The sequence below is a fragment of the Cydia strobilella genome, chromosome 11 (assembly GCF_947568885.1).
Source record: "Cydia strobilella chromosome 11, ilCydStro3.1, whole genome shotgun sequence".
Taxonomy (NCBI): domain Eukaryota; kingdom Metazoa; phylum Arthropoda; class Insecta; order Lepidoptera; family Tortricidae; genus Cydia; species Cydia strobilella.
This window is the reverse complement of record NC_086051.1, coordinates 3356696-3374091: the sequence shown is the minus strand read 5'-3', so window position 1 is coordinate 3374091 and position 17396 is coordinate 3356696. Positions and strand designations below refer to the sequence as shown.

At 36.7% G+C, this 17396-nt stretch overlaps 2 protein-coding genes across 2 annotated transcripts; one reads left to right on the top strand and one right to left on the bottom strand.

Annotated features, from left to right (window-relative positions):
- Nucleotides 1–3713: 3713 nt before the first annotated feature.
- LOC134745230 (lipid droplet-regulating VLDL assembly factor AUP1-like) lies at nt 3714–12806 on the bottom strand. Its single transcript, XM_063679224.1, has 9 exons — nt 12608–12806; nt 12302–12468; nt 10668–10780; nt 10077–10150; nt 9569–9702; nt 7633–7805; nt 6528–6708; nt 5682–5857; nt 3714–4827 (listed from the first exon to the last, which is right to left on the bottom strand). Exons 1-9 carry the CDS (start codon nt 12643–12645, stop codon nt 4696–4698), a joined length of 1188 nt encoding a protein of 395 aa, XP_063535294.1. The 5' UTR covers nt 12646–12806; the 3' UTR covers nt 3714–4695.
- A 205-nt stretch (nt 12807–13011) lies between these two features.
- Nucleotides 13012–16430, top strand: LOC134745329 (mucolipin-3-like). Its single transcript, XM_063679340.1, has one exon. It carries the CDS (start codon nt 13227–13229, stop codon nt 15024–15026), a length of 1800 nt encoding a protein of 599 aa, XP_063535410.1. The 5' UTR covers nt 13012–13226; the 3' UTR covers nt 15027–16430.
- The last annotated feature ends 966 nt before the right edge of the window (nt 16431–17396 follow it).

The window sequence follows — 17396 nt, the reverse complement described above, 5'->3', positions numbered from 1 at the left end:
AATAAAACATGATTTACTGAACAAAACTATTTTATTTTTTTCATCATTTTATAAACTTGAACAGCTAGGTCATATTATATGAGACTACGAGATACTAAACTACGTTATGAGCATGTCTTGTAACTATGTCTTTATAATAACTTATTTATTTATATATGTGATTTTTAAGAACTACTACTTATTCGTTTTCTTGCGTATTATTTTTAAATATCTATACAGAAGTCTTCATTAGAAAATTTCAACTCATTTTATTTTGTAGCTTTATTGTTTTCATTTAAAATTTTTACAATATTTGTTTAACCTTTCATTCATATTTGCCACCTTTTTGATTCATATTTGTCTATTACAAAACTTGTGTAGTGAGTTATGCAGTGATGTAGTGATGTGTGGTGGACAAAAACCGTGTGTTCAAATATCGGTTGTAAATAGTATAGGGCAGAAAAATCGTTGACAAAATTTCCAAAAGATTACTACAAATTCAGGTCAAGAGGTTAGTCGTCTTGTGTATAGAAAAAAATATAACATTACAAAATTATTTTATTATAATCAATAAATCCATACTTGAGTAACAACAGTTATGTTATGATTTCTACACGTGCAATCATCTGATATATCGGAGCGGTCGAAGTTCTTAATAATATCTCAACACACTCTTAACGCCTTGATAATAGACGAGTGTTCAGGTAATTGTAAACACCTTGGCTGCTCCGATATATATGATGGCGACTATACAAGTATGTGGCGCATCAACGGTCTAATCGGCAGTATTCAAAGATTTTTCGAAAGAACCGTGTACCGTGTGTGTAAATTCATGGACTCTTAGTCAATTATTTAATTAAGTAGTAACCACCTTTTGAAGATGTAACCAGTTACATATCCATTGAAAATAGTGGTGAAAAAACGATATAAACACGAGATTATGATTCACAACTAATCATTTGAATCAATTTTGTCAAACAAACTAAGTTTGCAGTTACATATTTTATTTACAAATAGGATGTTAATCAATAACGTCAACGTCCAGAATTGAACACATATACCTACCTTACATCTACTTATTTATTTATTTATTCTACAGCCTCCTCAACTCACGATAGTACGCCAATGACCATTACTTTAGCATTTTAGGCACATGATATAATAAAGCTAACATTTATATCTCATAAAAATATTTATTTTAGTTGTCTATAGAAAGATGTTACGTGATGAAAAAAAGTAGCGCTGAATTAACCATTTTCCAGGCATATCGACCACACACGCGCTAATAGAATTTCAACGTTACCATTCCCATTTAAGGTTCAAATTTGATTGCACGTTCGGGAAATGTGACTTTTCTTCAAATTAATCATCAAAGTTGGAATATTTAGATTTTTTTAAACCTTGTAGTTCTGTCCGCACAGAAAAAGCCTGGAAAAGGGTTAAAGTATGTATTTGATATCTTATCTATAAGATTAATTAATGAGCCGTAAATACTTTACAGCCAAAATTTACAACCCTTTTAACTGCCACTCATGTCTAAAATAGTTATTTACGATAGAAGTGCGGAAAAGAGGAAATTCGAAACGAGTGGCGATAAATTAAAACACGACCGCAGGGAGTGTTTTAAATCGACATGAGTTGCGAATTACCTTTTCGCAAGTGTATCGTACAACGTTTTACAGTACATACGGCCCTTTAAACTTTCGACATATGCACGAAAAGTGCTCTTTTACGCACTAGTGCGAGAAAGTAGCACCATATGTACTGTAAAAACTCTAACGATAGAGGACAGTGGTGGTCAAAAGGGAAAAAAGTAACTTCTTATTCATAACGCCTCTGTTATTGTGCTTGCACATTGAGCATGCAATTGGGGATATTGATTGAGACAAACAGTAGGAAACATCCTATTTATTTATACATATAACTCATATAAATCAAGGTACAGTACAATCACGTGGATAATAAGTCCCCATTTTGACGTAAACATTATGCACCCTATTTGAAGGCCGTATGGTCGCTATTTGCATACTGTACGTAAAATGCAGACATTATCGTTCGTCATCTAATTTAATTTCAATTTAATCTCTTGAATAGAGAGTGATTAATATATTTCTAATATAGATTTGAAGAATATTTAATGCTGTTAATTCAAAGACGAGTCATATATTTCCCTATATTCAAGCCAAGAAACATGAAAACTAAATGTGTTTGATTGATGCACGTTAATGGTCTTGACTGTAGGAATATAATAGCTAGATTTAATTTTATATCAATTCTCATGCGAGGCAAATCGAAAGGATATTTCAAAGAAATGAAGATAACAATAAAATAGAAAGAACCTAATAACATTAATAATCATAAACTAACGTAAAATAGTTATTTACGATACAAGTACGGAAAAGAGGAAATTCGAAACGAGTGGCGATAAATTAAAACACGACCGCAGGGAGTGTTTTAAATCGACTCGAGTTGCGAATTACCTTTTCGCACGTGTATCGTACAACGTTTTACAGTACATATGGCCCTTTAAACTTTCGACATATGCACGAAAAGTGTTCATTCCCGCACTAGTGCGAAAAAGTAGCACCATATGTACTGTAAATGTACTTTACTGAGGAGTAGAAAATGATCACTATTATACTGGAGCCGATGAGAACAATAAAACTATAAAAAAATTATGAAATAAGTTTTTATTTAACCTCCAAACCACCATTAATGAAAAAATATTACAAATAACAAATATTTTCTATTTTCGCAGTCAATGGTGGTCAAAAGGGTAAAAACAAAAGGTATATCAAAACGGTGGTAAAAAAAAACAAAATTGTTTATCATTTCATGCTGATCCGCCCAAATTCTTATTCGCATTTACGTATTAACCCTGTGAACGCTACGCCATACTATTAGGGAATTTAAATCTTACATATATTGGTGTTTTAGGTTGGTATTACACCTGTCCAATAGGCTAGACGACACATTTTTATTAATGGTATCAATCGATCGGGTTTGTTTTTGGGATCAAATGTCTATATGGAACCCACAGCATTAAATCAATACAAAAGTCAGAAATGATCAAAGTCGTACTTCACTCGCGAAACGCTCCTAACAAAACGATAAGTGAACGTGACGTCAAGGTCACTGAGAGCCCATCTTGGATGTATGGAAAATAAGTCAAATTGCAATTTTATCGGTGAAATATTGCGTTTATGCATATAGTTGCTATACAATCTTTTTTTGGATAAAACGTAAGGAATCGAATACCCGTACCCTTACATTATTCCTTTTTTTAAAGTTAAAAATAACTTTAAATATTGAAACTTTTAATTCATAAATCAAATTTTTTTATTGCATGAAAGTGAGTACAAAAGATATTAGTAAGTATATACAAAGAGTCCATCAAAATCTGCCTGTATTAGGTCCTGTATTTTTTTTATCATTTCCATAATGTATATTATTTTAATATCCACATTATTGCGATAAATTGCTCATTTGCTATCTATAGCTGATCAAGCAAATCTTGTCAGTAGAAAAAGGCGGCAAATTTAAAAAATGTAGGCGCGAAGGGTTATCGTCCCATCGAAAATTTGAATTTCGCGCCTTTTTCTACTGACAAGATTTGCTTGACCAACTATATTTAACTAGATTTTGTTGCTAGAGTGTTTAAATTCAACATGTGTCATCATCCCTATTTCTTGGTCCAATGTACATTGCGTCTCACTCTCTCACTAATCAAAATGTGAGACGCAATACACATTGCACAAAGAAATTGGACAGGTGGTAATACCACCGTTCCCGACAAGAATAAACGCCAAAAATTATCACAATATTGATATAAGAACTAAGCAAAGAAAAGTTTATATTGTGATCAGTCAACAATTACGCTGTTCCTTATTAAAAATGAGAACAAAAAATATTTAGATAAATTACGATATCAAATTAAGGAATATAGTTATTTGTTTACACTATCCTCTCAGTCACGTATATGTGACAGCGGTCGAAATGTTAATGGCTTTCTACGCATCTCGCTCGTACTTGCATATTAGTGCGAGCGAGATTTATAGAAAGTTACGCAAAAGTTAGCGAATACATCAGTGTCAAAGTCGTGGTAGCCTTCAAAAATATAACCAAAATCTATTTGAAGAATTTATTTATTTATTAATAGAATAATCTATTTATTTCAAAGAGTGAAATACAGTAAAGTCAATCGCTCTAGGAGCATTCCACCGTACCGCTCGTGAACGCTACTCTCAAAATGTCAGGAAGCCGATTTTTGATCCGATAATAGTCCATACAGACTGATTCTAATTTAAATAAACGTCAAAAATTAGATCCCGATACGGTATTCAGTTTATAAGTGACTTTTTTTTTTTAAACAAAAACGTCACTTTTGAATGACAGATCCGATCCACATCGTATCGACATTTGTGACGTTTTCAACCAAAAGGTACCACATTGTCGCTTGTCGATAAGGTTGATTTCTAATTGAAGCTATATGGAAACAGCGCCTTACTGACAAGCGACAATAAGTACCCTTTTGGTTGAAAATGGCACATTTAATTTTTGACGTTTATTAAAATTAGAATCAGTCCAATGGTTTAGCTTAATAATTTACAATTTCAAATCAAAATTCAGCTTCCTATCATTCCCAAATTTCACACATTGTTAGAATGCTCTCAAACTAAAGTTATGTAAGAAAATATATCAAAACAATGTGTATCATTAGCCTGTCAGTGTGACAGTGAGATTGAGCCCGTGTTTCTGTATATACCTGTGGCGCGCGTCGGCGATCATCTGCGCCTTGCGCTCCTGGAAGCTGAGCTGGCGCTCTTTCGCGCTCTTTGGGAAGGGGGCCTGAAAGGGAAAATTTTCAATTTAGATATATAGTACTATCAAAGATAGATATAACTCCGTAATAGATAGATACAGTCTAAGGAAAAAACGTGCCTCGAAAATCAAGAAAATTTGATTCTCGTTCAGAGGGCGCTACTAGTTTTGGCCAACTGTCGTATAGATGGCGTTGACGGTTTCGTTTGTTATTTAACAATTTTAACGCATATCAGTGAAAGAACATGGGTCAAAATCATAAAAATTATTAATGCAAATAAAAAAAAATATGTATCCATATTTAAATACATTTTATCGTATTTTTATAAGTCTTCATTTTTAGTTTTAAAGTGTGTCGACAGATGGCAGTGAATTTACTGGGGTTACAAAATTTACTATGACAGTACCGCTCTAGTATAAGTTACTCTATGGTACTATCGATAGTTTGTACTATCAATTTTGATTCCCTTGATTGTCGAAATATAATATACGTTTTATGCGGCATAAACGGCCGTATCTTTTTTTGATGATCCTATAAGGGTTCCGTTTTTTTTTTCCTTTGAGGTACGGAACTCAAAAAATTAGTCTCGGAAACGCTGCGAGACTAATTTTATATACTTACATTAAATTTTATAAGTACGTCGCAGTTCTTCCATAAAACATTTATAAATTATATGAAATAATTACAATTTTAGAGACTTTAAAGCAATAAAATTAAGCAATATTAATTATGGTTATAACATTTAGGTACTAAAGAAAAAAAAGTAAAAAAAAATACTGTAGGCCTAGCATGAGTGGCGAGACAATATCTCGCCCGTGAAGGTGGAATACAGGTAGAAAAAGATGTGTAATATCTTATGTCATCTATCCTGTATCTGTACCTGAGCAGGCGGCGTGACGTAGCGCGGGGCCGAGGGGCCGGGCTGGGGGTCGGCGGGGGCCTGCGGGGGCTGTGGGGCCTGTGAGGCCTGTGAGGCCTGTGGGGCCGGCTCGGCCGTGTAGGGCGTCACGCCTTCCAGGAAGTTCGTCACTGTCACATCTACGCTGCGTGTGATAGCTTGAAAAATAGAAACTTTCATTGTAGGTGATTGATTTGTTTCACTATTGGAATGATCATATATTCATAATTGGTCAAAGTTACGCACCATTTTGGCGCAGTATTCAAAATGTAGGAGCTGAGCGTTTTCCAAAAAAAAAATTTACATTTCATTCATGTCTTCGAAATATTGAATTTTTGGGCTCATTTTATTCAGAATCATTTGTACATTCACGCCTCATATATGAAAAAATGTGTCCCGAGATTTACTTTCCAGATCGTCACATTTTTGTATGAATAATATATTTATTTGTATGAACGTGACGCACTGGAAAAATATTTTTTCATACAAAATTTTGGGACACATTTTTTCATGTATGAGGCGTGAATGTACAAATGATTCTGAGTAAAATGAGCCCATGAAGTTAATATTTTGAAGACATGAATGAAATGTAATTAATTGAATTTTTTGGAAAACACAGCTATGGTTCGCGAGTCGCGAGGTGCACAGCTCACATAGTCACTAATTTAATATATGTGACGTTTTCAAGAAAAAGGTACCACATTGTCGCTTACCACAAGGACGAAATTTGCCAGTATCTTTATACGAATAACCTGTCAGAGCGTCCTTATGGTAAGCGACAATGTGGTACCTTTTGCTTGAAAACGACACATATAATGTGTTAGTTACCTAGATCCCTCATGATATCGTTGAGCGGCACGCGCGGCAACACCTCCTTCACCTGCTGCGCGCGCCGCGCCAGCTCGGGGGTCGCGCCCGGAGCCGCGGCCCGGCTCGGCGTCGGCGGGCGCGGGGGCGGGCGCGGGGGCGGCACACATAGCTGCGGGTACTCGATGTTTGTTGCCTCTATCTACAAAACCCGTAACATGTTAAACACACCAGAAAATTACAAGATACTGATTTAAACTTTCACGATTTTTACTCATTATTATTTACAACGACGGGACTTAATCGCGTAAAATAAGTATTAAACCCACCTCCGACGTTTCGAGGACGGCGTTGTCCCCGTGGTCTCGGAGAAGACTGGCTAAAGTTGACATCAACATCTTCTAGGCGCGAGACCAAGTGCGGGTAGTTCGAAAAACTCGCGCGCCTAGAATATGTTGATGTCAACTTTAGCCAGTCTTCTCCGAGACCACGGGGACAACGCCGTCCTCGAAACGTCGGAGGTGGGTTTAATACTTATTTTACGCGATTAAGTCCCGTCGTTGTAAATAATAAATTACAAGATCATAGTTTTCTTGAAGCAAGTAAAGTAGTATATAAAAAGAAATCAGACTATGTATTTTTTAACTCTCGACAACAGAAAAACGATTTCTAAATTTCAGATAGACCGATTCTTATGGGGCCCGCTGACTATCAGTCCGCCGGACGATATCGGCCTGTCAATTAGAACAAAAATTTTACAGTCCCGAACAACTGACAGGCCGATATCATCCGGCGGACTGGTAGTCAGTGGGCCCCTTTATTGTCGGCCCGAGCGGAGCGAAAAGAAAACTGACAATAATAGACACATATAATAAATAAATGACGCTTTTGACCTGTCCCGTCTCCATTAAAGAATTAATTAAATTTATTAAGCAGACCCCAAAGAGTTTTAGTCTAATTTCTTGCGGTTTCAGCCTTTTAAGTGCGTGCGCTTATGAAGCATGCCGTACGTTACACTTTTTGCGGCTCTGTAACCGCAAAAAAATAATCGCATTTCGTTCTCAGCCTAAGAAAATATTTAATTTTGTTATCTAAAATGATTAGCACATTTAGAATATGAATATACCTGCAAGTGTTCAGCGATGACGCCGGCCACCTCCGTGACGTCACCAGTAGCCGGGAGCAGGGTCAGCTGGTACACGGTGACGGGCGCCAGCAGGAACCAGAGCGCGTCGCGCCAAGGGAACCCGGCCGCGTGGCCCGTGTGGACGGTTACCGCGGTGAACGCTCGTTCCACCTCTGAAAAATGTTCAATAAGTAAATTACCATATTATTATTGGATGATGTATGTGATCATCGTGTGTACATTACACAATTTTTAACAATGTATTTTTTATTTGAAACGTGAGTGAAATGTCTTTAAAAAATCCGTAGAGGTCGGATCAAAAACTAAGTAATTAAGTCCGACTCACGCTTGACTGCACATTTCTAATAGGTTTTCCTGTGATCTATAGGTAACTATTTTGTGTAAATATTTCAAAATTTTAGACCTTTTTTCTTAAATAACTTCTAAACTATTTATTATAAAATTACAAAAAAATATATATATTTGCGATTCTCACAACGAGCTCTTTCGTTTGATATGTAACACGATATAGTTTTAAAAACTTTATTTATAAATTTTCTCAAAAGTGGCCCTATGTTCAAGATTCATTTGTTTACGTCAGATGTCTGTCTTTGGGTCACAAACTTACATGTGTGTATAAAATTTCAACTTAATTGGTCCAGTAGTTTCGGAGAAAATAGGCTGTGACAGACGGACAGACAGACGCACGAGTGATCCTATAAGGGTTCCGTTTTTTCCTTTTGAGGTACGGAACCCTAAAAATACTTCAGATAGGCTTTGCTAACAATTTTAATATACCATGTCACTCCCTTAAAAGACACCTCACTGATTGCATTTAGTTAAACTGTGTCAACATTTGAGACTGATCCTTCGCACCTACCTTTTTCAAATTTACTGCCTTTATCTACTGACGAAATTGGCCAGATTTATATCTATACCACTATTTTCGGAAAATAATTAGATTATTGAATTGACAAATATATTTGGCCCGTTGTTCTGTCGGCTAATCAAAAATGAAAAGTTTGGCAAAAACAGCTTAATTCAGGCTAACCTAAAATGCACCCAGTTATAGCAAATATATAACAATTGGCTGCGTAGTTAATAGTAACGGGTTACACTCGCTGAGCGACGGGAAAGGGCCAACGCAGCAGAGCGACCACAGCCGGTTCCTGCCCTCCGACTGTAGAAGTAACTAAGTAAGTAAGTTGTCCTTTGTTAAAGGCTATGTCAGTCTTTTAAACCTCTGTATCATGGCGTCAACTCCTGATCCATTGTGATCGGTACTTGGTTGTATAGTTACTTACCAATAGCGACGGGCTGTATTCGCTGGGCGACGGGAAAGAGCCAACACAGCGGAGAGACCACGGCCGGTTCCTGCCCTCCGACTGTAGGAGTAACTAAGTTGTCTGCGTATTTTTTCTTCTCCTTTGTTAAGGGCTATGTAAGCCTTTTAAACCTCTGTATCATGGCGACAACTCCTGATCCTGATTTAAACTTTCACGATTTTTACTCATTATTATTTACAACGACGGGACTTAATCGCGTAAAATAAGTTTTAAATTTACCTCCGACGTTTCGAGGACGGCATTGTCCCCGTGGTCTCGGAGAAGACTGGCTAAAGTTGACATCAACATCTTCTAGGCGCGCGAGTTTTTCGAAAACTTATTTTACGCGATTAAGTCTCGTCGTTGTAAATAATAACTCCTGATCCATTGTGATCGGTACTTGGTTGTGTAGTAGTTACTTACCAATGGCGACGGGCTGCATTCGCTGGGCGACGGGAAAGAGCCAACACAGCGGAGAGACCACGGCCGGTGCCCTCCGACTGTAGGAGTAATTAAGTATTTTCTTCTCCTTTGTCAGTCCTTTAAACCTCTGTATCATGGCGACAACTCCTGATCCATGGTGATCGGTACTTGATTGTATAGTTAGTTACCAATGGCGACGGGCTGCACTCGCTGGGCGACGGGGAAGGGCCAGTCGGCGAACCGGAGCAGCCCGCGGCCGTTCGCCGGCCCGCCCTCCGGCTGCAGCAGTAGTGGCGCGCTTGTGCAGTCGCCGAAGTGTTCTCTGCGGCAACACGATATTTTTAAAAGACGACTCGCGTGTGCTTCTATACTTCTTTTTTTTTGCATTAGAAAAAAGGTAAACAATCTTGACTTGTCTTTGCGAGAATATTATGCGAAATGACTATTATGGCAAGTATATATGCGAAAGTATCATTCGACTAAAAGTTTTCTGCGATACGTGTTATGCGAATTGTATTTCTGATTCTGACAAACAATATTCTGCCAGATGAGGGGAACCCATTACAAATACCATTGCTGTCACAAATACGTCACATATTAGTAAAACAAGTTGGCGTGAACCTGTTAAACGATTTATGTAAAGACAATGCTATATTTCTAGATTACTATTAGATTACTAAGGCTTGTTTCACTCACTTTCTAACAAACTGGGCGGCGTTCCTGATGCCTAGCGTTGACGCAAAAAATGGCGGCACCTTCCACTTCCGTAGCTGAAACATTCATAATCAATTATTTTCAAACATTTAAATACTTACTTACAATTAATTGGCCTTATGATTATTTAAATTTTATGTTTAGATTGGTTAATTTCCGCGTTGCATTATTTGTGACGTCAACAGGTATGTGTTGTTGCAAAACAAAGCCACTTATTTATTACAACAATATTAATAATTAACCATTTGCCTTTAAAATCAATTTCGTACTTGCGAGTTCGTCATCGTCAAACCATCTCCAAAGGTCTCCGTGATTTTTTTTAGATCTGTTTTTGTGATCTGTGGGTTTTTAGGTTTCCCGCCAGTAAAAAAGAGTGACAAAATTATATATGTCAAAACTCTTTACAATATTTGACATCGTCAAACTGCGCGCCGTACAGTTGATTTGCTGGGTACACGTGGGGCAAAAGGTCGTCAATCTGGTGTCGCGGGGCGAGGTAATTCGCATCGGGGCGGGGCGGTGCGTGGCCGTTCTGTATGATAATAATATTACTTATTCTTTGACTGTACTTACACTGATGGTTCCCAGCGCGTGCGCAACAGCCAACGAGTCCAGGCAGGACGCGTAGTTGGCCACAAGCATGCTGCAGCGAGGGTCACGCTGGCCCTTCACCTTCACGTACACTCCTGCAAACAAAAAAAATGAAAATGAAAAAGCGTTTACTGGTTACAATATTGTGTACAGCAAATTATGGTTGGAATCTCCATGTAAGTAAAATTATACTTGTGCACATAGTAAATTAGGACATGAAATGATAATTTGTATCCCAATTTTAGTGCCGGATACCGGACCATCGAAGTGCCGGATTATCGAGATTTCACTGTTTATGTTTGTTTGTACAATGAAATAATTGCCAATCATTAATGAGGGCTAACGCGTATGAATTAGCCGCTAGGGGCGCTAGTGTAGATGGTGGTCTTTTCCATAGTTCGAAATGTCAAATGTCACTTGTCACTTCAATGACTGACAGCTGTTCTTTAGTCTTTTGGACCACCATCAACAGAGGCGCCAACTGGTGAGCAAAAAAACGATAGCCCTCATTGATTACCAAATGTTATCTTATTTCTAGGCTAGAATAATAATTCACTTGGCTACATATTCCAAAATATTTATAAATATGTTGTATCTCTTTCTTTAACCAAGAAAAACAAGAGATGCGGAAATTATATATGCTCAAATATCGAGTATTGACAAGTTCCCGAGGCAATATTAATAAATATATACAAACAAATTACAGTGTATATACTCCGATAATAATTCTATTAATAGTAATTTTGCACTTCATCTTGCACATAGATAAGGTTAAGAAAGGTTATGTAAGTATAAATATATTCTTTATCATGCTACAATATTGATAAAAAATGTTAAGAAACAAGAGAGAATTGTCGAAAAGTGTCAGTTTGGGTGATAGGGATCTCAGGTGATCATAGGGCTGGCGCTTTCTTTGCCCAGAGGCCAAGCCTGGCAGTGCGATTAAATTAATAAATCAGTGAACATTATTAATTACGCTCAAATGCCTTAGTTTCAGTACAAATTGGGCGAGATAATACCGACTTAACACCTAAAGGTAAAAGTACACAAAATAATATACGAACAGCCTCCTAGCCTAGCTGTTATTAACCCTGCAAGCATACAAAGCATTAGGTCCAGGTTTGAATCCCGGTAAGGGCATTTATTTGTGCTTTTATCACAATACCGTGACAAATGCCAATATGCACTCAAATATTTATTATTATTCATTAATTTCTGTTTGCAGTAGTAAAACCATTATTTATGTTTTGATTAACAAAAAACTTATTTTAATCATTATTTTTTCTTTACATATATGTTTAATAGTCTCACGTTCATAAAGATAGTCTCATTAAAGTGATTATCTAGTGATTAAATTAAAATGATAACATGTCCAAAAAACCTGAAATTGAAATCTATTTTACTGAACAAACATAGACAATAGGACATCACAAGTATCACAACCTGTGTTTCTTCATAATGACTATCACTGCGATATTTTAACAAACAGGAAATCCTCATTTAAACCCGAGGTGATACGAAACATATGCGACTCGCAAAATGCGAGGACCATTTCATTTGTTTAGTGCTTACACTAACTACTTGTTTGTGCAAAAACAAGGGTTTGTGTCACTCACCGAATGTCCAGCAGGCGAGGGTCGACAGCATCTGCCTGACTGTCGATTTGTTCGGCAATATTATCGAAGCGACCCATAAGATTAAAGCCAAAATTGTCCGAACTACAAACAGACATAGTCCAAATGGCAAAAAAAGGAGAAATTGCGTAACGTTGTCCCCAGAAAACCTGAAAATAAACACTCTTATCACTCTGTCGTTTAATTGGGCACTGTAAATATAGCACGAAAGATCAATAGCCAATTTTATTGCAAACTTTCCCTCAATATCATTCGATACGTAAGTAGAACGAACGTAATGGTCAGTACCTTTCGTCATTTCTAAGCCTCTCCGCAGTTAAAGCCATGGTTTAAAAACTGAGATCATAAACTGTCGATTACTAAGCTTACACTACTTTGTTAAATGAATAAAAGTTAATAATTTCGAATTTCTCTTCAAAAGAATCGTGTACGTGATGTATTGTACAATATGGACCATAAGCAATAGATGTTTTTTCTAAATGATTTGACGTTTCTAGTGCAGCACCAAAAACAAAAGTATTATCGGTTTATTTTCTGACGTTGGCGAACATGATGCTGTTAGTATTTTAGTAGCATATTTTATCTGTGGAATGGAAATGGGTGACCAATTGACATTGACCATTGGGTGACAGTCTGACAGAACGTGATTAACGTGATTTACTTTACTTGCTTGATTTCGATTGTTCAGATTGAACATTACAGTGGTGTCAGAAGAAATCAGAAAATGTAGTGATTTTAATTGAACAACAGAATATAGAAATCAATATAATACCCATAATTCTACATTATCTTGTCAGCGTGAGGGCCGTATAGATCTATTTATGGATCGAGCTTTATGTCCAAACAAAGACATTAAAGATTCATCTGATATTTGTTTACTTGCGTAATTATAATAGAAGTGATAGCAATGGAAGGTATAAGCTCATCTCCAGAAGAGCACACAGCTTCTGAAGGGGAGGAAGCCAGAAAAATAACCAGAGAGTCACCAGGAAATCATAATGATCAAGGTTTTCCTCAGGCGACCTCTTCCGCGAACATTTCACAGTTAGAAGAAAAAATGCGTCGTAAGCTGCAGTTTTTCTTTATGAACCCGATCGAGAAGTGGCACGCCAAGCGGAAGTTTCCATACAAGTTCATCATACAACTCATCAAGATAGTGCTGGTGACGTTTCAACTGTGTTTGTTTGCTCACAACAGATACAATCACGTTAACTATACTGAAGATAACAGGGTGAGCTTCTCACATTTATTTCTTCTTGGCTGGGACTCTACGCGCGAGATAAACGCGTATCCGCCGGGCGCAGGCCCACTGGCTGTCTACAAATTGGACGAATTCTATAATGCACTAGATTATGCTTACGCTGGATACTATAATCTTTCCAATGCCATTGGACCATACTCTTACAATGATGAAAGTAATAATCCACCCCCTCCGGTGTTCTGCCAGTTCAACTACAAAAGAGGTATTATAAATGGCTTCAATGAAAGTTATGAATTTAATGCAGAAATAGTATCCTCGTGTGTTAATTTCACTAAAACTGAAGAGCTCTTCAGTTCTCAAAATTTCATCAAAGAATCAAACTTGGAAGTTGATTTTGCATCTTTAGTAAGAGCTGAATTAATGTTTTCTATTAAAACTATAAACTTCAGAGCTGCAGGCCCCATAACTCCACCAGACTGCTTCCGATTTGATGTTGCTATAGTTTTTGACAATGAAGACCATGACGGTCAAATGTCTTTGAGCTTGGAAGCTGAACCTCATAAACTAGCTTGTAAAGGAGACAAAGAATATGTGACAGACAACAAAATAGATCAAATATTACGAAGCATCCTCAACATTCTAGTTATTTTGATTTGCTCTATGTCACTCATGCTGTGCAGTCGGGCAATTTACCGAGCTCAACTTCTAAAAGAGCTTACAGTCCAATTCTTCAGACAGGCCTACAATAAGGAACTAAGTCTGGATGGAAGACTAGAATTCCTAAATGTTTGGTACATCATGATCATTGTCAATGACATCCTAATTATTATGGGTTCAGCCATCAAGGAGCAAATAGAGCGCAACCAGTTCACCAATGACCAATGGAATGTCTGCTCATTATTTTTAGGCACCGGAAACCTGTTGGTTTGGTTTGGAGTACTAAGATACTTAGGCTTTTTCAAGACCTACAATGTTGTCATCCTAACATTAAAGAAAGCTGCTCCTAAGATATTCAGATTCTCAATATGTGCACTCCTCCTATATGCAGGTTTTACTTTCTGTGGGTGGTTAATACTAGGTCCATATCACATGAAGTTCCGATCACTTGCCACCACCTCCGAATGTCTGTTCTCTTTAATAAACGGAGATGATATGTTTGCTACCTTCTCAGTCATGTCCAAGAAATCCCACTTACTTTGGTGGTTCAGCCGCATATACCTGTACTCGTTCATCAGTTTGTACATATATGTTGTTCTGAGTTTGTTTATTTCAGTTATTATGGATGCATATGATACAATTAAACAGTACTATAAGGAGGGTTTCCCTAAGAGTGACTTGCATACATTTATGGGCGCTCCGCGGTGCGACGACGTGTCGTCGGGGCTGTACCGCACTCAGAGTTCCTCTTCCCTCAATGCTACTATGAATTCATTGTTTTGTTGTAACTTCTACAGAAGTGCATACGCTAAGATAGAAGGGGGCGGATCCAGTGTAAACCTGTTGTAGATAAAATTAAGTAAACCTTGTTGTTATTAACGAATGTACATAGTCATATTATCAGAGAATAGTATTTATAAAGAGTGTCAATATAATAACACAAAATCAGATTTGTTCGCCTATAACCAAGCTCTATCTAAAAGAACCCATAAAAATACATGAAACTGTAACCATGGTTTATAATTCGATTCTAGAGTCTAGTCTATTAGAGTATCTGAGGCTCAATTTAGCGTTTAACATTGGTACTGTTTATAATTGCTTAGTCTCTGATTATCTATAAGTGTTTGTATGATATTAGATTATCTGTATATGTCGCAATAGCATTAGAAATTAGGGCAGTTATGAGTTAGCTTCGAGGCTAATATGTTAAAATTCCCAAGTTAAGGATTAGTGTTCTTGGTACAGTCAATAGGAGATTTATCTAAACAGTCAAATTAGTTCAAAATACACATAACATTCATCTGTGTATGGTTTGAATCTTCTCAAATGATTTTTACGCCAACCAACCTAATCTGTTAAACAAAAGCCATTGTTGTTTTTGCTTGAGCGCGTGGCCATTGTGTTTGAGCGCGTGGCAATTGTGCCTGAGCGCGTGCCACACAGACATGTGCGTGTTTAACAGATTAGGATCTTGGCGTAAAAATCATTTGAGAAGATTCAAACTACAGATACAGGTATTTTCTGCTGACTGTACTTAACTTTAGTTACCAAAGGAAGATTATTTCTTGCCTACCTTAGTCAAATTAAAATCTTGCATAGATGAAATATATGAACGAAAATATAGATTTTAAGAATGTAACTATGTATGTAGTTCAAATATCTACTGGTATCATATTTTCAACACTATTATTGTTGTATTACATTAGACACAACACAACAAATGAATGTATTTATTTTATAATATATTCAATAATGCACTTAGTTTCATCATAAAATATCGTGAATTATGGTAGAAACTAAACTTTTAGAGTTGTTGTATTTCCTCATGTAATTTTATCAACATTAGGATATACCTATCTTAAATTTTTGTATTGTGCATGTTTTTTTAATAAAAATAATATTGTTACATTTAGTTTATGTTAAAGAAATCGAGAATGTTTTTGCATGATTGACCAGACCACCTTGTTGCATAAACATATTATATATGTATGTATTTTGTTTAATGTCGCCAAAAATAGTTCTAAAGATTGTTAGTGTGACTTGGTGGAAAGTACTTACTTTTTAATTGTAAGTCATGTTTGGATGGTCAAGCTATTTTAGTTTTATTTTTGTTGAAATAAAATCCAAGATAGCTTTTCTACCTATCAGTAGTGTTACTTTCAGGATCTTCCCCAAAATGATGATATTTTCGAAATAGGGTAAAAAAAGTAGGTAATCACATAATACATATTACTGTATAACTCGCTAATTCTTCAAACTAGAGCATGGAATGTTAGGTATAGGGTATAGGTATATAATCATACTCAACAGAACAATGGGAAAGTCATAAATGTATTACTCTATACCTATCTAGAAATATACCTATTTTTGTACCTACCCATCTGTGTTTAACTCTGGTTACAACCGATAATAAGTCGCAAAGTTTGACTTCATAAATCATTTTAAATTTACACCTTACCGTTTATACAATACGGTTGAACTTATGTTGCAGATTTCTGATAAACAGTAACGCACACCGGGGCCGTAATCAGAGCTGAAATGTGCTAGTGCTACATCACCTTGCCATTATCAGTTATTCCAAAAGAACTCTTAACGCTTTGAGAAAAGGCGTAATTTGCAATATTTTAACTGAACGAGGTAGGTACGAGTTAACAAAAGTTATCATCCGATGCAAGTAGAGTTAAACGACTCATTGCATTTGAAATTCGAACCTTTGCCCTAGATCATATCCTAGGTAGGTATCCCTTATTATTGCAAATTGTCGTTAGTCTGAGTAATCCATAGCCACCCAATATCCACGTAATAGGTAGGTTGATAAATTTTTTGTTAAATTCTTAATTGAAATTGACGGAGCGAACACCTGTTCTCCTCTACCTCTATATATAGAACATCGATTGATTTATTAATTGGTTTCTGTTTTATACTCATTTTTCGACAAATTCTTGTAAACTTTTGTGAGCGGATTCGATTAGGTATACGGTTTTTTTGTCGATCCAATTTTTGGAGATTTTCCAAAATGAGGGTTCGCAAGATCTACAGCTCACTCGTGGTATAATGTTCGCGATCACAGGACGCCTCCTCAAACGGCATGTTGTGGGAAACGCCGGTGTGGGTTTATTGGGTAGGCTGATAGGCTCCTCCCCCTCTTTCTCAATGGAAAGAGAAGAGCCGGGAGGTGAGTCCCACATACCCCAAAATAGGCCCACCTCAGGCCAGAGG